Genomic DNA, 26,444 nt, shown 5'->3' with positions numbered 1-26,444 from the left:
CTCGATATGTTTCGTCAAGTGGACATGATAGAAATTCCTCCACCACCGTTACTCCCAAAACATGGCCACAATTGCCAAATCCTTCACTAGCTCCACTAAATGCCGCAAGACAAACCACTTATAACCCTCTGAACCGAGACTCCAATAGACCAACCCATTCCCAAACGCCTCAAGTTCCGCAAGAGGTACTCGGACGTCAAATGCCTCCACAAAATCCGAAACACCCCCCCCCCCTTCCAAGCTCCACTAAACCAAAGACCACCACTTCCACAAAATCCAATTCCTCCGAATCAAGTTCCAAATGTCCAAAACCGTCCCGTCCACCTTGAGGAATATGGTAGAGAGGATTATGAAGGGTATAGAGCCTTTGACGATGCCTACATAAGGGAGGAAGAGATGAGAGGGGGTCGTGTGGATCCAAGGAGATACCGAGGGTATGGAGAAAGGGGAAACTGACACCTAGAGAGAGACGTAGGCATCAATACCATCAAATTGAGCCTACCTATCTTTAAGGGTGAAAGTGACCCCGAGGTGTATCTTGCTTGGGAGTCGGCGTGTAATAAAGTGTTTCAAGTGAATGATATCTCGGAGGAGAAAAAGAGTTGTTATGCCATAGCTCATTTTTGCTAACACTTGGTGGGAATACGTCAAGCGGTTCGGCAACAAGTTGGTAGAGGGACAACCACCACCATGGTTTCGGTTGAGGTACCTAATGAGGCAACGGTATCTTCCCGAAAGTTATCGTCATGAGTTGCTTGCTAGGTTGTACAATTTGTGACAAGGGAATCGAAGTGTTATGGCATACTATGACGAGTTTCAACAACTCATGTTGAAGCTTGATCATCGGGGAGAACAAATTGGCCATGACATCATTCGGTTCAAGTGTGGGTTGAACAAAGAGATCTCCACTCATTTGATGCTTTACAAGTTTAATACCGTTAAAGGGATTTTCCAAGCGGCTCTTGAGATTGAAAGGGAGCTTAAAGAGGGACCATCAACCTCGGGTTGGCCGAGGAGCAAAGATATGGTTCAGCCATCTTCGGGTTGGCCCAAAAACAAGGACCAACCTGTCACTACAAGACTGCCCGAGCCTAAAACAGTCCACAAATTTCCTCCCCGACAAGAAGCTCACAAGTATCCTAATCCTAAAGGGTTCTAATGTTTCAAGTGCCAAGGTTGGGGACATAAAGCCAATGAATGTCCAAACCGGCGCAATGTGAGCCTAAGAGAAGGGAGATTGTATTATCTTGGTGAGGAAGTGGGTCTTGCAAAAGAAGAGAATGAGGCCGAGCCTCAAGATGGAGAGGAACCCGAAAAGATCCACATGATGATGATGATGATTGTAAGGATGCTTATCTGCAAGAAGGGAAGTGTGTGGTTCCAAACTTTATAGTGAGGCGTGCCATGATTAGTAAGGCAATAGATGATCCTAGCCCACGGGAGAATCTATTCCATACTAAATGTCTTATGAAGGGAAGTGTGTGCACTATGGTGATAGATAGTGGAAGTTGTGCGAATGTGGTTAGTGTTGCAATGGTGAACTTCTTGAAATTGCCGACTACACCTCACACTAGTCCTTACAAGTTGCAATGGTTGAATGAATGCAGCGAGATAAAGGTCACAAGGCAATGTGTGATGCGTTTTAAGGTAGCCAACTACCATGACGAGGTGCTTTGTGATGTGATACCAATGCAAGCTTGTGACTTGTTGTTAGGAAGGCCTTGGCAATACGATAGGTCGACCAAACCTGATGGAAGGTCCAATCGGTATGCACTTGAGAAGGATGGCTGCAAGGTCGCTCTTCATCCATTATTGCCTTCCCAAGTGAATGAATTACACCAAAAGATGAGAGAATTGAGGGAAAAGGGAAAGAAGGCCGAGAGTGAGGGGAAAAGAGGGGAACCCGAGAGTGAGGGAGTAGGGGAAACCGAGGGGCTCCTAATTTCTAAGGGGCAAGGAAGTGTGGTGATGATGGCTAAGAGGAAAGAATTATTTGTGGATTATGACGAAGACACTCCGATACTTCTCTTGGCTCATTGTTTTAATACTAACGCCACTAACATTTCCAATTCTTCTCTTATTTCTCATGTTTTGCAGAATTACGAAGATGTCTTCCCAAAGGAATTACCGCAAGGATTGCCCCCACTTCAGGAAATTGAGCACCAAATAGATTTTGTGCCGGGTTCACAATTGCCCAACAAACCGGCTTATAGGAGCAACCCGATGGATACCAAGGAATTGCAACGTCAAGTTGAGGAACTACTCAACAAAGGGTATATCAAGGAGAGTATGAGCTCTTGTGCGGTCCCGGTGCTAATAGTTCTCAAGAAAGATGGGACTTGGCGTATGTGCATTGATTGCCGAGCCATCAATAAGATAACGATAAAATATCGTCACCCTATTCCTAGGTTAGATGATATGCTTGATGAATTCAGTGGTTCATGTTTGTTTTCTAAAATAGATTTGAGGAGTGGCTATCACCAAATTCGTATGCAACCGGGTGATGAATGAAAAACCGCCTTCAAGACCAAATTCGGTCTCTATGAAAGGATGGTTATGCCATTCGGCCTAACAAATGCTCCAAGTACTTTCATGAGGCTAATGAATCATGTGATGAAGCCATTTATCGAAAAGTTTGGTGTTGTTTACTTTGATGATGTGTTGGTGTATAGCAAGTCCTTAGATGAGCATGTAAAGCATTAACAATGTGTGTTTGATGTCCTCCGAAAGGAGAAGTTATATGCTAATCTATAAAAGTGTTCTTTTGATGTCCATGAGGTTGTATTTCTTGGGTTTGTGGTGAGCTCAAGAGGGGTCGAAGTGGATGAATCTAAGATTGACGCCATTAAAAATTGGCCAACTCCCAAAACCGTAGGTGAAGTGAGAAGCTTCCACGGGTTGGCTAGTTTTTATAGACGTTTTGTCAAAGGATTTAGCACCATTGTGCCCCCTTGACCGAAGTGATTAAAAAGGATCGGCCTTTCAAGTGGGGAGATGAACAAGCTAAGGCCTTCGAGGACTTGAAAGCTATGCTCATCTCGGCCCCTTTGCTACAATTGCCGAATTTTGACAAGGTTTTTGAGGTCAAATGTGATGCTAGCAAAGTCGGCATAGGCGCGGTTTTAATGGAAGAATTGAAGCCTATTGCCTACTTTAGCGAAAAGCTCAAAGGAGCAACTCTAAACTACTCTATGTACGAATTAGAGTTATATGCCTTAATTAGAGCCTTGGCCACTTGGCAACATTATTTGTGGCCTAAAGAATTCGTGATCCGAATGGATCATGAATCCTTGAAGCATCTATAGGCACAAGACAAGCTTAACCGACGGCATGCCAAATGGATTGAATTTCTTGAAGGGTAAAGACAATGTGGTTGCTGAAGGGTAAAGACAATGTGGTTGCTGATGCTTTGTCCCGAAAACATGTGCTTGTGTCTACTTTGTCGTCTAAGTTGATGGGGTTTGAAAGCCTCAAGTCTATATCCCGAGGACCCTCACTTCGCTCCTATCTATAGGGAAAGTGAAAGTTGGATAGGGATAGGTGGGTTACGGATAGGGGTTCCCATCCTTATACCAAATTTGATGGATACTTGTTTAAAGGTAGACGATTGTGTGTTCCCTCAAATTGGTGGAAAGAATTATTTGTGAGGGAAGCACACAATGGCGGTCTAATGGGCCATTTTGGGGTCGAGAAAACCCTCGGAATTTTGGAAGAACAATTTTATTGGCCTAGAATGCGTAAGAATATGGCCCGAATTTGCGGCCAATGTGTTGAGTGCAAAGGAGCCAAGTCACGGCTCCAACCCCACGGGTTGTACACTCCATTGTCCACCCCTTTGCGTCCTTGGCTTGACATATCAATGGACTTCGTGTTGGGATTGCCCAGGACTAGAAGGGAGATAGTATTTTTGTCATGGTGGATCGGTTTTCCAAGATGGCTCACTTTATTCCTTGTTCTAAATGTGATGATGTGCCTAGTGTAGCCTCTTTGTTTGTTGATAATGTTGTAAAACTTCATGGTGTTCCGAGGACCATAGTGAGTGATAGGGATTCTAAATTCCTAAGCCACTTTTGGAAGTCCATATAGGATAGACTCAGTACTAAGTTGTTGTTTTCGACTTTATGCCACCCACAAATCGATGGCCAAACGGAAGTAGTAAATAAGACCTTAGGTTCTATGCTATGGTCCATGGTTAAAGGAAAAATGACTTCTTGGGAGGAGCACTTACCGCTGATTGAGTTTGCTTATAATCGTGTTATACACTCGAGCACGGGGATGACACCCTTTGAGTGTGTATACGGCATCAACCCCCTCACCCCTTTGGATTTAACCCCTTTGCCAAGTGACCTTGTGATAAGCTTAGATGGAAGCAAACGAGCAGAGGCCATGAAGAAGCTACATGAAAAGGTGAAGTTGCGGTTGGAGAAGAAAAACCAAGAAGTTGCGAGGCGAGCCAATAAAAGAAGAAGAAAGCTCATTCTTGAACCGGGAGATTAGGTGTGGGTGCACCTAAGGAAGGATAGATTCCCGTCTCAAAAGAATGCTAAGTTGATGCCATGGGGTGATGGCCCGTTCCAAGTATTACAAAGGATCAACGACAATGCCTACAAGATTGATCTACCCCCAGAATATCAAGTGCACAACACTTTCAACGTGTGTGATCTCTCTCGGGAGGAAACGGTGAAGGATGGCAATGATTCGAATTTGAGGACAAATTCCCTTCAAGATGGAGAGGATGATACGGGAATTCCTAGCTCGAGACTTTTCACACGAAGCCAAGCACATGAGTTGCAACGATTCAAAGCCTTGTTCACATTCTTGGCTATGTGTGAGGCCCTCGTGAGCCCATCTAAGGGTCTATATTTAATAAAATGTGAAGAGGCCCACCAAGACACCCCAAACCCACCCACTTAAATGCCAAGGGTATTTTGGTTTTTGTCCCTCCTTTCTAAGTGACTATATAAGCCATGTAATAGGGCTAGTCTTGCTTTAGTTCATTCCTATTACTCAAGAAACAAAAGGCTTGTAAATTTTTTACTTCTCTTTCTCTTGAAGAGGCCAAAACCGAATTCTCACTAGTAGAGTGATACTAGTATTGTATCTTGGCTAAAAACTAGGTTCTTGGGGTTCTTTGAGTTCCTTTTGGTCCAAGTAAGAACTTGGTATTGATATTTATTAGTCTTAGGGTCCTTTCTCTTGTTAGGGTTCTTAGATTAATGAATATTGTGTCAAGTTTCTATCTCTTTCTTTGTAAATCTTGTTAACATTGTGTTGTTGAATAAAAAAGTCTAGTGAAGCCGTGTGGAGCTCTTTCGATTCACTAGCAATACGGTCTTTGTTGTTCTTGTTGTTACACTCACTTTTCTAGTTGAAACAAGTGTTGCAAGCCTAGTGAAGCCGTGTGTGGCCATTTTCGATTCACTAGCACTTTGTTGTTCATCTTGTTGTTCTTGTGTTGGTTGGAATCTCTTGAAACACACTTAGCATTGTAGCAAAGAGGGACCAAGGGAGAAAACCTAGATATGTAGCGGGACGGTAAGTACATTCTGTCTGTCATGTTCTTTCAAGTGTTATAAAGAAAACATAGATGTAAATAAGAACACAAGCACAATTTTTTAGGTCTTTATGTTGAACAAAATAAAGTCTGCATCCCCTATATATGTCAAATTATCATTTTAATGACCTTCACACTGTAGCTATTTCATAGATTGTTGACACAATAATCTTATGATCATCGTACTCTTATCTACATATGGAGAACGAGAACGTAAAATTCATTTCTGGTAATGGTCAAAATCACAATGATTGCCTAAATAATAGTGTTTCTAGTAAAATATAGGCAACAGTCTGTTTGAACACCAAGGGTATGCGAAAGTGCCAAGTGCCTCTTGGATGGCAAGTAAAGGCAAAAGAGAAAGCAGAAAGTGTAATGATGTCTCTGTATACCTCAATGAAGTTAACAAGTGTGCTTGTGTCAGATCCATTTGGCTCTTTCAAACTTGAAAGTGCATCATATATCATTTGATTATACCTAAGAATAAAGCAACAATATTACTTCAAGAAAACATAAACAGAAGTACTAGGAACAAAGAGAGAGGAAAAAAAAAAGACACACTGTAATGTACATAAATGGCTATCAAGCACTAAAATATACATTTCTTCTTCCACCTATATATTCACATATACTTCCCTTCCCATTTCTTTATTTTTTTTATATTTTTGGGAGGGGTGGGGGTCGGGAAGAGACCTTTGGTAGGAGATGCAAATGGTTCTTTACAGTAGGTTGCAAATTCAGGAAAAAAATTCGAAAAACATGAGCACTCATCAGAATTCAAACACGTATTCAGTTGAGATGCCAGAAATGAAATGATGAGCATTCGTCACAGGATTTCTGATAAAGTCAATTTGAGGTACATGACTCTCTATTTAGCTAGTAAAAGGCATACGATAAATTACATCTTTGTGCCCGTCTGTCCACAACGGACCAAATTGTTTCACCCAGAATCACCAGTTAGATTACCATATTGATGCACTCTATGCCTTTAAAAGAAAAACAACTACCGCTTATCTTTTCCCACATCACTGTGATTTTAGTTAGAAAGTCGGAAGGAAATGCATTTGTTATATCAGAAGGATATGGATTTGACAAGTCTCATTCCCTGGCCTATTCAAGAAGTTGAAAAGGAAATTAGAAAGACAAACTTTGAAGCATTTTTTCCATCTAATGCGCATTTTGAAGAATCTTCCATAACAGTGTCGGCTGATGCATCTTGTGGAACTAGAGTGGAAGAAACAGGGGCCTGCATGATGGGCAATGGAGCTGCTGCAGCATCAAGATTAGTCTTCACTTTCGGTGTCCTTGATTTATCTCTTGGCCCTTGTCCATTGGCACTAACATTTAAATTTCTCCATTTATCCTGTATAAAATGTGATGCCAAAATTTTTATGAGAAAATGAAAAAAAAGTGCAGTACAATGCAAGAGAACTCATCAACCGTCCAAAATTGACTTCTTCGTCATTCTGCAAAAGTGTTAACGAGGCAGGAGGATTTAAGAGCATTAAGCTTAGAGATAAATAGTCTGTTTGGCCAAACTTTTAAAATTTCCTTTTTTTATTTTTTGACAAGGTAAACAATTTTATTTATAATTAAATATCCTGTACACATGTCTTATACCAAAAGAAGATAACCTGCACCAAAATATGGTTCTCAACTGTTAGAATATGAGTAGGAATAGGAATAGTATATAAAATCCTACTTGGAAAAGGATTGTAATGTAGTGTCTATAAATAGGGTTTCAATGTCATAATGTAGATACAACACTCACTAATATTTTTCTCCTATATTTCTCACATGTTATCAGAGCAGGTCTAGTGAGAAATTTACTGGGAAGAAAACTCAATCAGACTGTCACCATGCGTCAATTTTCGGCGACTATCAAGGCTAATTTGAGCCCTTGTCTATTTAATAAGTGTTCTGCGAAAATCAATACTACCACGAGGTGCTAAACACACAGCCGAACGAACCCCAGTGATCAACTCTCAGTTCCGGCGATCCACGCACTGTCCCGCGCCACCAGAAGTCTCAGATCTGTGCATCATGCGCCGACGCGTGTAACTGTTTTCGATCAGTTTCAAGCAAGAGTTCTTTTTCCAATGAGGTCACCCCTTCATTCGAATCATTCGAAGGTTGTCCCTTCAGCTATTTCTTGATTCCGGCCAGTTTCCGACAATCAAATTAATTTTTCGATGACTGACAATTTTTCTCAATTTAGTCCTATGATTAAATCTGAATCCTTAATGATGAAATTAGAAAATCAAATGTCACAGTCCATGAAGAATCGACGAGGGGAAGACGATTTGGAAGATCTCAACCTAAGTGTAGTTATTGTAATAGGCTTCATGCTCATGTTGCTCAGTCGAACACCAAAGGTGATCAATAGGTGTATTTCAGTGTATTTCTCCAACAAGCAATATAACGAGTATCTTCAATATCGAGCAAGTAAACATATATCGTTACTTATAACCTCAACTGCACAATCTCCTACCTTTGGATTATGAGTGGTGGACTCAGGTGCGTCTGATCATATTTCTAGTGACAAATCACTTCTGTGTGATATTATTTATTCACAATCTCTTCCTGCTATTACTTTAGCCAATGGGATCCGAACAAAACCAAAAGGAAATGGACAAGCCAAACCCCTATCTTCTGTACTTTATTCTTTTATGTCCCAGGTTGTCCTTTTAATTTTGCATCTATTAGTCATTTGACATGTGTCATTCAATGTAGTATAACTTTATTTTATGATTCTTTTCTAATGCAGGACCGCAGGACCGCAGTACGGGACAAACAATTGACACAGGACATGAATCACAAGGCCTTTGCCATCTTACCTCTTCAAATTCCTTCACAGCATACTCCGTTACAAACCCTCCAGACCTTATTTACAAACGTTTAGGACATCCGAGTCTATCCAAGCTACAGAATATGGTGTCTAGTTTGTCTAGTTTATCCACATTAGATTTTGAGTTGTGTCAACTTGGAAACACACCTGTGCTACATTTTCACATAGTATTGAGAGTCGTTTGGAGTCTATTTTCTCATTAGTTCATTCTGATATTTGGGGTCCTAGTAGAGCAGTTCACCCTTAGAATTTCGTTACTTTGTTAGTTTCATTAATGATTTTTCAAGACGTACTTAGGTTTTCTTAATGAAAGATCGTCCTGAGTTATTTTCTATATCCAAAAGTTTTTATGCTGAAATACAAAATCAATTTGGTGTTTCTATTCGTACTTTTCGTAGTGATAATGCCTTAGAATACTTATCCTCCCGGAGTTTATGACTCACCAAGGAATTATTCATCAGACATCGTGTCCATACACCCCTCAAAAGAACGGTATAACGAAAAGGAAAAATAGGCATCTCATTGAGACTGGCAGCACTCTTTTTATTGAATCCTATGTTCCACTGCGTTTTTAGGGCGATACATTCCTCGCAGCTTGCTAGCTCATTATCGAGGTCATGAGCATATTATTGGATATAATGATGTTGATTGGGCAGGATCACCCTCTATATGACATTCTACATTTAGATATTATGTTTTAATAGGAGGTAATCTAGTGTCTTGAAAGAGTAAGAAACAGAGTGTGGTTGCTCAATCTAGTGCGGAAGTAGAATATCAAGCAATGGTTGCAGCAATTTGTGAGCTAGTTTAGATCAAACAGTTGCTAAGAGAACTAAAATTTGGAGCAATAGATGAGATGGAACTTGTATGTGATAATCAAGCAGCCCTTCATTTGCTCTAATCCAGTGTTCTATGAAAGGACTAAACACGTAGAGATTGATTGTCACTTTGTCAGAGAAAGATAATCTCAGTCGATATTGTTACAAAATTTGTGAAGTCAAGAGATCAACTTACAGATATCTTCACCAAGTCCCTCACCAGTCCGCGTATTAATTACATTTATAACAAGCTAGGTACATATGACTTATATGCACCAGCTTGAGGGGGAGTGTTAGAATATGAGTAGAAAATGGAATAGTATACAAAATCCTATTTGGAAAGGGACTGTAATGTAGTATCTATAAATAGGGTCTCAATGTAATTATATAGATACAACAATTCAATAATATTTTTCACTTATATTTCTCACATCAACAAAAGAAATTCAATCCACCATACAATGAGGGACCTCATACGTACAAAAAGAAGCTAACGACAAAATACTACTTTGCAATTTTACAAATCTTATTCCACCCATTTAAAAGCCCTCCTATTTCACATTTTCCAAATGACTAACATGATTGCTAAAAGGGTAACATTCCATGCCCTGGGGCTTCTCCTCCCTCTCTTCTGAGTCCAACTTTATAAAGCTTACTTCACTATGCCCGATATTACCTATTGCAACTTATACAAGCAGAGGACCACCCTCCATAACCAACTAGCTGCTTTGCAGTGCAACAGCAGATGTTCAACATTTTCATATGCACTCTTTACATATAAAAACCAACTAATGTAAGTGATAATCCTCTTCTTCAAATTTTTCATTGTTAAGATTGCATCCCTCGCCACCAACCATACAAAGAGTTAACAGTGAATAAACCATCTCTACTTCCCGCTACTTCCACACATCCGATAAGTTATTTGGTGTGTCCAGCCCGTACAAAAAATCAATCAAATTGTGAAATTCTTCCATCTCTCAACCCTGAAGGTTCCCTTTTAATTTTAAGTCCCAGTGAATAACCGCCGCTCGTGAGAGCTACAGATTTGCTGGACTATCATCTCTCTTTGGTTTGATGCACAATATATATCAGGGAAGGCTTCCCGCAACTTGTTTTCCCTGCAACAATTATGTGCCCAAAAACTAATGTCGCTTTCCTCCCCAGCCTTAAAATAAATCTATCCATGAAAGTCTTCCCACCTATTCATAAACCTCCTCAACAAAACCACACCCAAACAGAGTAATAATGTTTCTAGTCCTCCACCCACCTTCCAACGTTCCATACTTTTCCACTATAATCCCTCCCCAAAAGTATTCTACTCCACTCCATAACCACTTTCCTACCGAGATTTTTATTGAACACTTGAAATTTTTCACTCCAGGTCCTCCCCATTCCTTCTCAGATATGACAACTCTCCAATTCGCTAGATGAAACTTCTTACCAACTTTCGTTGTGTTGCATAAAAGTTACACTAAAGTCTTCCAACCTTTCAATCACTTCTCAAAGAGCCTATAAAAAGTGAAATGAAATATGTGGGAATGCTAGAAAGAGTGCTTTTTGATCAATACTGCCTTACCCACTTTTGACAAGTACCTATTTTGCCATCCAGCAAACTGTTTCTCTAGTCTCCCAGTCATTAGATTCCACACTTCTAGTAGTTCCTATTTTACTTTTGATTTGAATATATTGACTAGACATTAATATAACAAACCTTAACTTGTTTAGGCTGCAGCTTGATCGTTGCCAACCGTTTCTTTTTTTTGGGGGGATAAAGTGGTTGTTGTCAACTTTTAGGTGTAGTTTGATCAAAAAGTTAGGTAGTTTGATTAAAAAGTTACATAGGAATTAGTAATGCAGAGATTAATTATGCAGTGATTATCTTATTTTGGTAACTAAGTGTTGTATTAATCATCAAAAGTGTGGAATCATTACAAAGTGAGGCACAGCTACACACATCTTGTCTATTTAAAAACAAAACTCACTATGTTCTCAACACTAGAGCCTAAAACTGATAGCTATGAAAAATTGTCCCAAGTCAAGGAGGTGCTCTAACACATATAGCATAAGCATCTCCTTAGCAACCACATTCCACTGTCTACTCTTTTCAAATATTCTCCAATTCTTTCAAACCATGCACTATACAAAGCCTCTGTGTACATCATCTTGAAAGTTAATGCTCTTTGAGAGTTTCCATTTGAGTTGGTTATCATCCAATTGAGATGTCAATCCATGAAGAGAAGGAATGATACGATAGATTCATTCATCGATTGGGCCATCATCTCTCATATGCTTCTTGTGTACTCACACTGCACATATATATACTCCCTGGATTCTACATTTTTCTAGCAACGTGAGCAGTTAGGATTCACTTGTATTCCCTACTTAATCAATCTATCTATAGTTCACACTTTATCATACATAAGTAGCAAAGCAATGCACCTTGCCCTAGGCCTTGCACATTCCTGTACATGAGACATTTCCATGGCACTCTTAGATTAGGAGGTACTTAGTAAGGCTGAGACGTCCTACACATTTAGGGGTGCATACAGATTCCCAAGCAATAAGGACCTTCGTGGTGATGGTGCCACTTCCTGACCAAAGGTAGCTTCTACAATGGGCATCTATCAGGTGTAACATTTTGATTGGTATGCAGAAGCTGTGCCAAGTATGCTTAAATCCAAATCCCAAAAATGATTGATTAGATTAGTTGGGCTCTACCTGCGTAAGATAGGTTCTTTGTTGTCCAGGATGATATTTTATGTGTAATCTTCTCTACTAGGGGTTGCCACAGAATAAGAGAGATCTTCTTTGTTGCCAGTGGTACCCTAAGTCTTTCAAAATGGAGTTCTCCACAACTGTACCTCAAGTCATGTAGGATTTTGTCTTATTCAGTGCTTAGTACCCCTGCAAAGTATATTGAACTTTTGTCTAGGTTAGCATGAAGCACTGGTTGACTAGGACAACTGCATAAAGCATCTATGTGTACCTGCAACTGATTTCAAGTCCCTTCATGCAAAGAAAAGCAGATCATCAACAAAGCAAAGGTCGCTTAAATTCCAGCTAGCACACCTAGGATATAATTTGAAGCTCTACTCCTCCTTTAAACCAATCAACTGCCTGCTAAGGTACCATCCCCATAGAAATAAGAATGGAGGCAAGGGATCTCCCTGTCCCAACCCTCTGGCTGCCTTAAAAGGCTAAACAAGTTCTCCATTAACAAGGATGCTATAGCTCTTTGCACACACTTCGCAACCTAGTGAGTGAACCTACTGGTTCTGGCATGAACTGCTCCTAGCAGATCCATTCTAGTGAGTCATAGACTTTTTGGAGGCCTATCTTGACCATACATCCAGGTGAAATTGCTTTCCTTTTGTAGCTTTTTATAAGCTCATGAGCAAATATATTGTTATCGCCAATCTTTTTGCATGGTATAAAACCTGCTTGGCTTCACAGGGGATATTTGGCATCACATGGTGTAGCCTGTTAGCTAGTATCTAGGGAATGAGTTTGTAGAGAACTGAGCAGCAAGTAATAGATATTTAGTGATACATTATTTCATGTCGAACATTTAGTTTGTTATATTATGTATTAACATGTAATGTATAATTTAAAATGTTCATTTACTTTTTGAACAGAACAAAAAGATTCCTACTATTATGAGGGATAGTTAAGTATATTTATTCTATGTATTACTAGTACTCACATTCTTATTTCAAATTGTATTGCGTATAGAATAATATATAACTTGTGCAAGTATTATATATAATGAAAACAAAGAGACCAGCCAAACATTGTATGTGGAGATTAAATCTGCTCAAACCTCAATTGAACATTGTATAAGCTTATGCTGGTTTTTATGAGAACGTTATATCTCCTAAAACTTAAAACGAAACAACCCCTTGGGTCATTGAAATGTGATATACTAATTGTTCACTTCCTTCACAGGTTATAGCATATCAAATTCATCTTCAGTCATATGGGCAATCTTATGCACGCATGACGCATTAAACGAGTTTCTCACAAATCAGATGGAATACAAGTCCACTTAACTGTGTTGCAAATTATATTATATTATTTATTTTTTATTTTATTTATTATATAGAAAGGTGAGTTAGAGGATGACCAATGGCAAACCTGTAATTAAGCTCATATACAAGGTTAAATAATAAATATGTTGGATTCTTGATTATTCTTAAGTCTTCACAATGGTCTCTCAAGTTCTTTTGTCTCCAATTTTTCCAAACCATTTCCACTAGCTTTCAAAATTCAAGAGGAGTTTTTCAAATCTATTATATTTTATATTATAGATATATTATAGAAAAGTGAGTTGGCGGACGATCAAAGACAAAATTATCATTTCATACAAAATTTAGAATATTTATTTATATGATATAACTTCAAAATAGATATTTAAAAAATAATTTTTTTTAAAAAAAGATTGAAGTACATTAAATAGTCAGTGTAAAGAACTTTTGCTATATTATTTAATATATTTATATGTAAGTTTTCATAAAAATTGAGATTTGTAACCTTAAAAATAAGATATATAATACTCCATTCATTCCTTTTTATTTGCTCTATTTGGGTTGAGCTTATATTTCTAAATATTTGCTCTCTTAATCTTTCAAGAATAATTTGAACAAAATATTCCTATCATGCCTTGGTTCAATAAATGTAATCATTATTGATTTGGAAAGAGGCATAAAATTTAATTAGGGGTACATTAGTAAAATTAATTTTAATAGTATAGGAGCAAGAGATTAAGGTGTGTGTCTAACCCAAATAGAACAAATAAAAAAGAATGAAGAGGGCACGATATAATAGATAAATTAACCTACATGTAAAATAACTTTAACTAACATTAAATAACATATTTTTTAATCCCTTTAATAAAAATTTTAACTCCGCCAATATTAGTTTGATTTGCGCTCTATTTTTTAATAGAAAATTTTCAACTATCAATAATGTATCTTTAGTATTTTTATATTTATTTCATTATGAAAATGTGATTTAGGGATTCTTTCCAAATTTGCACTCTTAGAATGTGAGTGCAACTCGAATTGGTCGACTCGATCAGACTTTTCTCCGGCGACCAGCTAGACTTTTCTGTTTAACGGCATTTTCAAGTCGGCGAAAATGATCGAGGCCTGGAAATGAAGTACTATGATCCCTCTGTATAAGAATAAGGGTGACATTCAGAGTTGCAACAACTATAGGTGTATTAAGCTATTGAGTCATACTATGAAGATTTGGGAGAGAGTGGTCGAGTTGAGGTTGAGGAGGATAGTGTCGATTTCGGAGAACCAGTTTGGATTTATGCCCGGGCGCTCTACGACGAAGGCAATTCACCTGGTGCAGAGACTGGTGGAACAATACAGGGAAAGGAAGAAGGACCTGCATATGGTGTTTATCGACTTGGAGAAGGCATACGATAAAGTTGCTAGGGAAGTTCTTTGGAGATCCTAGGTAAGCGGGGTCCCGGTGGCGTATATCAGAGCAAGGACATGTATGATGGAGCTAAGACCCAGGTGAGGACAGCAGGGGGCGATTCAGAACATTTCCCTGTCTTGAAAGGGTTGCATCAGGGATCTACTCTTAGTCTGTTTTTGTTTGCTTTGGTGATGGACGTGTTGACACAGCATATCCAAGGAGAGGTGCCATGGTGTATGTTTTTTGCAGATGATGTGGTGTTAATTGATAAGACTCGGGGGTGGGGAGTGGGGGATGTGAATGATAAGCTAGAGGTGCGGAGACAGACTCTTGAGTCTAAAGGGTTCAGGTTGAGTAAGAGCAAGACCGAATATTTGGAATGTAAGTTTAATGGCTCGAAGGAGGAGGACAAGGTGGTAGTAAGGTTGGATTCTCAGGTGGTGTGTAAGAGGGATAGTTACAAGTATCTCGGGTCCATGATTCAAGGGAATGGTGAGACTGACGAGGACATCTCCCACCGTATTGGGACGGGATGGATGAAGTGGAGGCTCGCCTCGGGGTGTTGTGTGATAAGAAGGTGTCGCCCAAGCTTAAAGGCAAATTTTATAGGGTGACAGTCCGTCCGGCCATGTTGTATGGAGCGGAGTGCTGGCCAGTCAAGAACTCTCACATTCAGAAATTAAAGGTGACGGAAATGCGGCTGTTGCGCTAGATGTGTGGGCTTACTAGGGGTGATAGAGTTCGGAATGAGACTATTCAGGAGAAGGTTAGAGTGGTTTCGGTGGAGGACAAGTTGCGGGAAGTCCGTTTGAGGTGGTTCGGACACATGATGAGAAGGGGCACAGATGCATCGGTTCGTAGGTTTGAGCAACTTGCTTTGGATGGTTTCAGGCGAGGCAGGGGTAGGCCGAAGAATTACTGGAGAGGGGTGATTAGGCGGGACATGGAGCAGTTACAGCTTACGGAGGACATGACCCTAGATAGGAAGATCTGGAGGACGCATATTAGGATTGACGGCTAGTGTCAATTTGGGTAGGTAGGGTAGGGCATTACTTGGTAGGTGTATTATTCTTGTTATGCTAGCTTGTTGCATGCTGTATTACGATCGCTTACTATTCTTTATTTACTATTCCCTGTGGGTGTCGTATTTATGTCTTGCCACCTTGTTCCATGCTTTTTGTATGAATTTGATTACTATTCCTTATCTTGAGTCGGGGGTCTATCGGAAACAACATTGCTACTTCTTCGGAAGTAGTGGTATGGATTGCGTACATTTTACCCTAGACCCCACTATGTGGGAATACACTGGGTTTTTTGTTGTTATTGTATTTCATTATGAAAATGAATGTATGATAATTTATATGGATAGGAACAATCTCTTTATCTCCTTAATATAAATACACTTTTTACTGTTATTTATATAGTATTAAGTAAAAAGACCATATTTTAAGAAATTATTACTCATAAAATTTTGTAAAAAGGGTTAATATATTGACACTTATAATTTCAATTATCTGCTTGTATAATTTTACATAAAATTGAAAAATAAAAATATTAAAATTAGTTACTTCAGAAAATATGTTTGACCTAGTGCTAAAATAAGCATTGAAGCATATTATATTTTATTTTAACGAGGGCAATTTAAATAAGTTGTAAGCTATTATTTGATTTTATAAAAATAAAAAAGATTAGCTTTTTTTAAAGTGTTATCTCTATTATAATTTTCTATCGTATTTATTTAAAAATATTAATTAACTTTTCCTCTATAAGCTAAGTAAATACCAATAAATACATTTAAAACTGTAATATTGAGCTCATAAAACGGCCTTCATTATCTAGTTGAAGTGTACATACAAAATTAAACTCTTTTACGAGAGATGGGTCAAGAACACAACTGTTCGTCTCCGACATGGCAATTGAAACAAAAATAAATGGAGAGGGGAATTGGAAGGAAAAGGAGAAAAAAAAAACCTTAAGATCGATATTGGAGCGAGAGTAAAGGAGGTGATTGAATTCGGGATCTCTTTGAATATTCTTCCATTTGCCAGCTCCGTGCTTTGCGACGCCAGCACGAAGTGCTTCTTCTTCCTCCGATGTCCATTTCTGCTTTGGATTTCCCATCCCTTAATCTCATACCACCGGTCTCTACCGCTGCTTCTTGAACCCTCCTGCGTTTTTGGCGTTCACTTCTTTTGGTTTGGGATTTTTTATTTTGCGTTTTGCGGCGCTCACTTCTTTTGGTTGGTTTTTTTTTGGTGTATGTCCATTGACGTTGTGGCCCTTATACCAACATTTAAACTTGGTCCTTGCTATCAATTGTGAGTGACAAACTTGTCTCTTTATAAGATTTTGTTACTACTTACTCCCCATTTCAAAATAATTACTAAAAAGAATGATTTATTTTTTTTTAGTCTATTTCAAAAAGAATGATGTTTTTTTTAGTAATATTTTAATTTTAATTTTCCACGTGACATATTTAGGATCGGCATTTTGATACATTTGATATAAACTTTAATTTAAGGTCACAAGATTCAAAAGTTTTTTTTATTTTCTTAAACTTTGTGTCAAGTTAAAGTAGTTCATTTTTTTTTAAATGGAGGGAGTGCTTTCTTTTCTTTTTAATCTGTTTCAAAAAGAAATAATCGTATTTTAATAATAATTTAATTTTAACTTTTCACATGATATGTTTGAGATCACAAGATTAAAACACATTTTGGTATATTTGATGAAACTTTTATTTAAGACCACAAGGTTCAAAAAAAACTTTTTAATTTTCTTAAACTTCATATCAAGTCAAAATAAGTCATTCTTTTTTAGACGAAGAGAGTGCCATTGTAATATAAAACCCAAAATAATTTCTTATCTTTGGGCTAAAATTTAGGGCCTGTTTAGCAGTAAAAAATTATTTGAGATAAAGTTAAAAAAAATTTTGAGCATAAAAAATTTTGAGCATGCAAATTAAATATTTAAGTTGCAATTTTTCTCATGCACATAAAAACCTCATAAATTGTAAAAACTATCCAAAAAATTCTAATTTTTCTATAATCTTGCCAAATAAACAAAAATTCACAACAAATATAAATTGTAATCTCTTATCTTTCGGCTAAGATTTAGGGCCTGTTTAGCGATAAAAAATTATTTGAGATAAAGTTAAAGTTTTGTTTGGACATGCAAATTGAATATTTAAGTTGCAGTTTTTCTCATGCACATAAAAACGGGTTATTCTCAAATATAGACCCAAATTAGGGTGGTTTTCAAATTTTAGCCCCAAATAAAAAGGCTTTGTTAAAATAGCCTTAACTTGTTAAGGCATATTTTCTTGGACGAAAATACCCTCCTGCAAGCCGTTAAATCTCTTTCTTTCAACTTCAGCTTGTATTTGAGAATAACCTGTTTCTTCCAAATTCCAGAATCAAGCTCCAAAATATTCGCTATTAAATCTATTTCTTTCAAATTCCAGAATCGACTTTCAAACATTCATAGTCGACTTTAGCCATAAGGGTTCTTCAGGTATGAATTTCATCATCCAAATTCATTGTGGTAATTTTAGCTTATTGATGCATTGTGGTAATTTTAGCTCGTTATATAATTAGCATATTGATTTAATTTTTGGGGAGGTGAACGTAAGCTGAATTTGGGATATGCAGTTGTTGTAGTAACATATTTACTATTGAGGAATTGCGTCAAACAGGTTGTGGGGAGTTTGTTATTGTGGTTAAAATTGTGTTTGAGTAGTTGAGGAGGGTCGGTCTTGGAGGGAAAGACCGTTAATATGGGAGTTAACGTTGATCGCAATATATTTTGGGAAGGCCAAACGTATAAGGTCAAGGTGGTACAAGAAATTAGTTCCAAGTATTTCAAACTAATGGTATAATTAACATTATAAGATAATGAGGAATTGTGTCGAATAGGTTGTGGGGAGTTTGTTATTGTGATTATAATTGTGTTTGAGTAGTTGTAAGGGTTTGGTCTTAGAGGGAAAGGCTGTTAATATGGGAGTTAATGTTGATCACAATATTTTTTGGGAAGGCCAAACGTATAAGGTCAAGGTGGTACAAAAATAAGTTTGATTGTTTCTATAGCTCGAACACAAACTACAAAGCTACCTTTCTTGCAAGCTTCTCTAGTTGTCTCAGTTTGTTGGATAGCCTTACATTTCTCTCATGCCAAACTGCATATATAAATTCAGTATATACCAGCTTTCATACTTGGGCTATGTGTCTCTTGCCTTTAATTCTCTGCTTAATCCAATCACACATTGCAACTCATGTAGTAGATAGTGATTGAGTACTATTTAGCCAGCAAAACAACCTCTTCCATACTGCATTTAATGTTGTAAAGTGTGAACCAATAATTTACTTTAGAGTAATAACTAATAAGAACTACAAGTAGAAAGGTAATTCTATCATCAGATGTATACTTGTAAAATATCACCGCAGTAAGATCAATAATTACTTGATGAAAACCAAAATAATTACTTGATGGTTACTGTGTACCTACAGTAGTTTCAATTTTCACTTCTCTTCATCTACCTATATTCTATTGCATGCAATTTTTGTCACTTCACAAAGCACATGGCAATGTTGTAGTCAATCTAGATGTTGCTGGTGTGATTTCCAGCTCTCTTAAATAAATTAATTTGTTTGTCTCTGAGTTGGGGAATGCAGGTCAAGCCCTACCTTCCAATACAGTGTACCTAGTTAGGATCAACCTATGTAGCTTTTGTTATTGTGTAGTTTAATTTGGTGGATTATAGGTTTGGTTGTCATTATAAGCTCTTTATTGTTATGAATCTGTACATTCAGTGATACCCTTAATGATCTATGAAATAGATAGCTATACTAGCTATAAAATTGGGATGATTTCTCTAGCTGAGCTTTGATATACATTGATGAAAGTGAACCTTTATCCTTTTATTATGGTTGCAACTGCCACAACTAGTTGTTTTGAACGTTCTCTCTTTTAATGAGAGTTTTTGGATAAGACTTGCAGCTAGAGCAGACACCTGCAAAATCCGACGATGAAAAAGCATGGTTCCATTTCTTAATATCTTCAGCTGGTTTATGATTCGTAACTTCTTTCAACTTACAGAATAAGTTTTTTTGATTTTCTTTTACAGAAAGACTATAAAGAGTTGGCATTGATAGTAATGAACGTCGTAGATCGTGTGGTTCATAAGACAAATGTATATATTCCATCTCACTTCTGAACTACACATAACAATTATATGTATTTTTGGTTCCTAGCTGATCACAAACAACTTTTCTTTAGCATAAGACTTTTTGAACTACAATAAACAAGTATATGTATTTTTGGTGCCTAGTTAATTACAAGCACCTTCTGAACTACACATAACAAGTATATGTATAACAATTATATGTATTTTTGGTGCCTAGCTAATCACAAGCACCTTCTAACCAATAATTAGTCATTACTCAGTCGTTAACTTGCTTGTACAAAATACACCCAAGGTTATTCTAAATATTCCACTTCACTAATCTATCAGTAGTCACACAATGTTTCACTCATCCAATAAACTTGTAAGGAAAACCCAGGTCAATCAGGATCTGCTTTAAATAGGGTCAATCTACAGTATCATAAGCCTCCTGTTTATCCATTTTTAACATACATCTAATTGTTTTGACATTCAGATTTTGCCATACATTTCAAGTTATGCCCAATGGGCAAGAGTTAACACTGCGTTAGTTTGTAATGATTTGGCGGATGACCTATAACTATTAACCCAAAGGCAAGACTTACACAGTTATGCCCCATGAGCAAAAGTTGACACTGTCATAGTCTTTAATTATTTGGCAAATGACCTATAACTCTTGCCCTAGAGGCAAGACTTTGACAGTTATGCCCTATGGGCAATATTTAACTATGCCTTACTTTTTAATGATTTTACTTGTTGAAGATACATATTCTAAATTAAATTGTTACTAATCTTTTGTTGTTTTATTTTTCACAAGGGTTGTGCTTGGAATGGATGAAAACGAAATGAGTATTGAAAGTATTGATAGAAATAATGAGTTACAAGTTATTGAACAAATATTGGAGACTGAAATAGCTTAGCCATCCAAGATTAAGAGGGTACGCCAAAAAAAGACGAGGATACTTGATATCAAGACTACTCTCTTGAGACACAATGCCTCTTTGAATGAGGTAAATGTCAAGTCGATCTTCATCGACAAACAAAATATGATGGCGTGCATGTCAAACATTGCAATTACGCACAACATCCAATTTAAGGTTATCAAATTAAGCACAACAAAATATTCACTGCGATGTTTGGACGACAACTGCGTGTGGTAGTTTTATGTGTCGAAGATTGTCGATTTTTTGCTCTTTCAGGTTAATACATATGAAAAGGCTCACAGTTGCTCAGTTGATTTCATAACGTCCGACCACAGGAATCTAACATCAAAGGTCATATGTGACTACATACTAGAGCTCGTGCGTGACTCTAGTAATGTAATCACACCAAACTTCATGGTAGATAAAATGAGAAGGACATACGGAATCATCATATCCTACAACAAAGGATGACGATCGATACAGCATGCCATGACGAGCGATACAACATGCCTATACGGTGATAAGAGGAGCCGCGAAAGAGAATTACAACAGATTGTTATCGTATCTTCACATGATGAAAGAAAGTAACCCAGACACGTACACAAATATAAAGAGGGATGATGAGAATAAGTATAAATGTTATATTGTTGGAATTGAAAACTTTTGCCCAAGAGGCAACTGTTTATTCTTTAATTGAACTGATTAGATTATTAACATACATGCAACTCTTACCTCATAGGCAAGACTTAGTTTAGAAAATTATTGAAATTGAAAACTTTTGCCCAAAAGGCAACAATTTATTCTTTAATTGGACTGATTAGATTATTAACATATATGCAACTCTTGCCTCATGGGTAATACTTAGTTTAAAAAATTGTTGGAATTGAAAACTTTTGCCCAAGAGGCAACATTTTATTCTTTAATTGCACTGATTATATTATTAACATATATGCAACTCTTGCCTCATGGGCAAGACTTAGTTTAGAAAATTGTTGAAATTGAAAACTTTTACCCAAGAGGCAATAATTTATTCTTTAATTTCACTAATTAGATTAATAACATATATGCAACTCTTGCCTCAAGGGCAAGATTTAGTTTAGAAAATTGTTGAAATTGAAAACTTTTGCCCAAGAGGCAATAATTTATTCTTTAATTGCACTGATTAGATTAATAACATATATGCAACTCTTGCCTCATGGGAAAGACTTAGTTTAGAAAATTGTTGTACAAATGTTATACTGTTGAAATTGAAAACTTTTGCCCAAGAGGCAAAACTTTATTCTTTAATTGCACTGATTAGATTATTAACATATATGCAACTCTTGCCTCATTGGCAAGACTTAGTTTGGAAAATTGTTTAAATTGAAAACTTTTGCCCAAGAGGCAAAAGTTTATCATTTATTTGCACTGATTAGATTATTAACATAGATGGAACTTAGAAAATTGTTGTACAGATTCTATATTGTTGAAATTGAAAATTTTTGCCCAAGAGGCAAAAGTTTATTCTTTAATTGCACTGATTAGATTATTAACATATATGCAACTCTTACCTCATGGGCAAGACTTAGTTTAGAAAATTATTGTACTCTGATTATAAACATCAAATACAAATTGTTACTAATATTCTTTTGCTCAACACAGGTTTCAATATGCATTTTTTGCTTATGGGGCTTCAATCATTGGATGGACCAACTGTAGACCAGTAATAATGATAGATGAAATATTTTTGAAGTCAAAATATCATGGTGTCCTCATGATAGCAGTGTCAAAAGACGGAAATAACAACATATTTCCTTTGGCTTTTGGAATTACAGACTTAGAAAATAGTGAGTCTTATAACTGGTTCTTCAATCAGTTAAGAAATGCAATGGGGGTATGTGAACAATTGTCTATTCTATCAGATCGTCACCCAGCCATTGCAAATGCAATTTCAAATGTCTATCTATAGTGTCAGTACAGGATCTGCATCTATCACATGAAGAAGAATTTAAGAAAAAGATACTTCTCAGATGTGGTTCTATCTCTATTCTACAACGCAGCAGCAACATACAAATAAACTGAATTTTATGCTTTTATAGATGAGATAGAAAAATTCAACAAAGTTATTGCGGAGTACTTGAAAGAAGAAGAACCAGAAAGATAGGCTCGTTAGTTTCATACCAAAAGAATGTACAATATGTTTACTACTAACAACGTGGAATCCATGAATGCGGTACTGAGAAAAGCAAGGCAACTACCAATACTGGGACTAATCGATTACATTCAGAACAAGTTATAAAGTTGTTTTTATGAAAGAAAAATAGAAGTGCAAGGCAACTTTCATGACATCACACGTTGGACGAAAGTAGAGGTGACTGACAAGATTCAAGTCGCCTTGAAATTGAAAGTAAGTAATTGAAATTGTATTTTAATAATAGAGAAATATACTGTTACTATTTTTTTATTGCAGATTATATATAGCTGATTTATTATTATTTGTGATTTATTGCTAGTTTTTTTATTTTCTTGAAACATGTGTTTTGTTGCTTCTATTTCGTTGCTTCTGCTCATAGCTGTGTGATCGTTTGTGATTTGATATTGTATGCTTGATTATAGTTGTTTTTTGATTGTCTCAAGATTCGTTCCCTATGTATGTTTGATTGCTCTGTATGGCTGATTCTGCTCATTACTATATGTTTCACTATCATAGTTGATTCTACTCCTAGGTTAGATGCGATATCTGTTTTATGTCAGTTTATTTGTAGCTGATTTTTCTACTTATATGTTTGAAGCATCACTATTGAATCAGCTGCTGCTCCTGAGCAAGGTTCTATCTTTTCCATATAATACAGGGAATTTGACTTTGAAAGCTCATTCCTTGGATGACAGATCCTTTTCCTGCACTTTCCCAGACCAAGCTAAGCATCAAAACTCTAACTATCCCCTATATTGGCCCTTCTCTTCCATTTTGAAATAGAACCTTAATTGTGACTCCTTATTATTGGTCACTTATTATTATATTTTCGATTAGTTCAATATTAGATTGTGATTTGATGTTATATGCTTGATTGTAGTTGTTTTTTGGTTGCCTCAAGATTTGCCCCCTATGTATGGCTGATTGCTCTGTATGCCAGATTCTACTCATATACTAGATATTTTACTAAAAGTTGTCATTTATTTATCATTTTATTTACAGGCAGACCCCATTGATGCAACAAGATTGGTTGTAAGAGAATAAGGAGTTGAATATATTATAGACCTGAAGAGCAGGACTTGTCAATGCTTAGTATTTCAAACAGATGAGATACCATACACCCATGCAATTGCAACGATAGAGAGTGGACATATGAACAAGTCTAGCTATTGTTCTAATTCGTTCTCAAGACAGTCTTGGCTACAAATATACTAGGGAGAAATCCTACCAGTTGGAAGCACAATATCATGGATTATCCCAGATAGCATAAAGGATCTGATCACAAACCCCCCCAGATAAAGAGGTTCTGCTTGGGAGAAGACAAACATCCAGATATCCTTGCAAAACAAAATCTTCAAGAAACAATTACAGATGTTCAAGATACAAAAGAACCAGGCATAACAGATCAAATTATCACTGCACTCCTCCTATCCTTCATCCATATGCAAGAAGATACAGAAAGAAAAATAAGAAAACATGATTAGTTTTACTTTTTATCTGAGAAGTTGGATCAAAATAGCAGTTATAATAGGATTTTTTATCCCTATTTTAGTTAGTTACAAGTACTTTTGACTTTCAATCACGAATGTCTTCTTATTTATATGAATTTTTAACTTGTGGTGAAGTATTTAACTCAATACCTTCTTATTGATTGTTTATACAAATTATTTAGCATGTTAAATTTTCTTATATATTGATGTGTAAAAATATATCATATTAATAGGATTCGGGGAAGGACTACACCCCCAAGAGATGTGATGTGAATAGTTCTATGGGATACACTTTAAAATTTGCCTTAAAGGCAAGATGCAGAACAAGTTGTGCCCCATGGGCAAAAGTTGACACTAGCTTATTCTGCAATGATTTAACAGATGATCTACAACACTTACCCTAGAGGCAAGACTTAAGCCCCAAAGAAACAAGTTATGCCCTATGGGCAAGAGTTGACACTAACTTAGTGTGTAATAACTTGGCAGATGATCTGCAGCTCGTGCCCTAGAGGCAAAACTTAATACAACAAACGAACAAGTTATGTCTCATGGCCAAGCATTGATACTAGATTAGTGTGTGATGATTTGGTAGATAATTTATAAGTCTTATCCAAGAGGCAAGATTCTTAGACCCCAAAGGAACAAGTTATGCCTCATGGGTAATAGTTGACACTAGCTTATTCTACAATGATTCGACAGATGATCTACAACACTTGCCCTAGAGGCTAGACTTAGACATCAAAGGTGGTTCAACTGTCATTGTTTGTACAATATGTGCCATAAAATACTTGTATAATTTGATCTCTGTAACTTAGCTTCGTAGCTTGTAATACAACACACATTTGAATGCAATGGTTCAATAGAATATAATAGATTCAAAGAAAATAAAGCATTTGATATTTGTTCTCTTCTCCCCAAGTTCAGCTTATGTGACATCAATAGTACCGAAATATCTTCCATGGAAAAGTTCAAATATATAGTATTAGAGGAACAAACTATACCTTTCTGTGGCACAAAACTAAACTGTTGTAGCAGCACAGTGTTGGCAGTATAAATTTTTGGGAAGATGTAGTACTTGTACACCCTAGTGCGCGCGCACAACATACACACCCGCGATGTTCTTTAATCTAAGGAGAAGAGAATTAACATCATGATGAAAATTTTCAAAACTATAGAGATTACAGCTGCTATCGCTGCAATCAAAACTAATTTACTTAAAGGATAAATTTATTAGCATGATGCCAATGACAAACAAAGTTGACAAATCAGAGGATTTTGTGTCTGTAACAAGTACCCAAAGTATATAATGTCTGTAACAAATCTAACTTTGTTGTCATTTAGAGGACAAAACGAAGAAACTAAGACATAAGCATTGTCTATAATGACTTTATTTTATTTATAAAACTCTTTAACAAGTCATTGGCAGCCCCGCACGGCCAAAACCCCCCGACAAAACCCTCAATACCTATTCCTGAAGAAACTGTAACATTTGGTCATATAACTTCGACGAATTCAAATAGCAATAACTATGAAGACATCATGATTGACTGTATTTTGAGACAATCACCATCATAACCATGACTGCCAAGCCCATGAAAGATTCTCCCAATGTCGTCTCTACAATGCCTAATTTAGCACTTTCATCAGTATTAAAGAAAACCTTGTTGCCTTCAAAGAGATTGTTGAAGAAATCTGACAAGCTGTTCATCATGTCAACCATAGTTTGTGTTACTATTCGTGTAATATTCTGCAAAAAGTCTATAAAAGAGTTCCCGAATTTAGATTCTTCTGCCTCAGATTTGGAAGACACACTTTTTTGGGATGATTGAGAAAAGGAATCAACAGCAGCAACGAATTCATCTATCTTATGATCTGAGTCTGGGAATGATGCACCTACGAAAATGGTATTGTAGTAAGAAGCTTAACCATTATGAAATATTTGAGTAGAATCAAGGACATAGATTTCTTACTGGTTTTCGATGAGTCGAGAAATTCTTGAAGGGCTAGATTTTGCATTACCGCATTCCACACATTTGGGTCACAAGCAATTGAA

The 26,444-nt window shown here is 36.8% G+C and overlaps 1 protein-coding gene and 1 pseudogene across 2 annotated transcripts in view; both read right to left on the bottom strand.

Annotated features, from left to right (window-relative positions):
* Positions 1–16,959, bottom strand: part of LOC107877963 (telomere repeat-binding factor 4) — a 29,203-nt gene extending 12,244 nt beyond the window's left edge. Inside the window, exons 1-3 of one of the 2 annotated variants that reach the window (XM_016724793.2) lie at positions 16,622–16,959; positions 6,703–6,917; positions 5,947–6,031 (exon numbers count right to left, since the gene is read on the bottom strand). In XM_016724793.2, coding sequence (XP_016580279.1) covers positions 5,947–6,031; positions 6,703–6,917; positions 16,622–16,771 — 450 coding nt within the window. In that variant the 5' untranslated portion in view covers positions 16,772–16,959. The remainder of the gene's footprint in view (positions 1–5,946; positions 6,032–6,702; positions 6,918–16,621) is intronic. The other variant, XM_016724794.2, reaches the window with a different exon arrangement.
* An 8,969-nt stretch (positions 16,960–25,928) lies between these two features.
* LOC107876560 overlaps positions 25,929–26,444 on the bottom strand; it is a 6,177-nt pseudogene continuing 5,661 nt past the window's right edge.

This window comes from Capsicum annuum, chromosome 7, assembly GCF_002878395.1.
Source record: "Capsicum annuum cultivar UCD-10X-F1 chromosome 7, UCD10Xv1.1, whole genome shotgun sequence".
Lineage (NCBI taxonomy): Eukaryota > Viridiplantae > Streptophyta > Magnoliopsida > Solanales > Solanaceae > Capsicum > Capsicum annuum.
The sequence above is the reverse complement of the archived record's forward strand: the minus strand, read 5'-3'. Positions and strand labels throughout refer to the sequence as shown.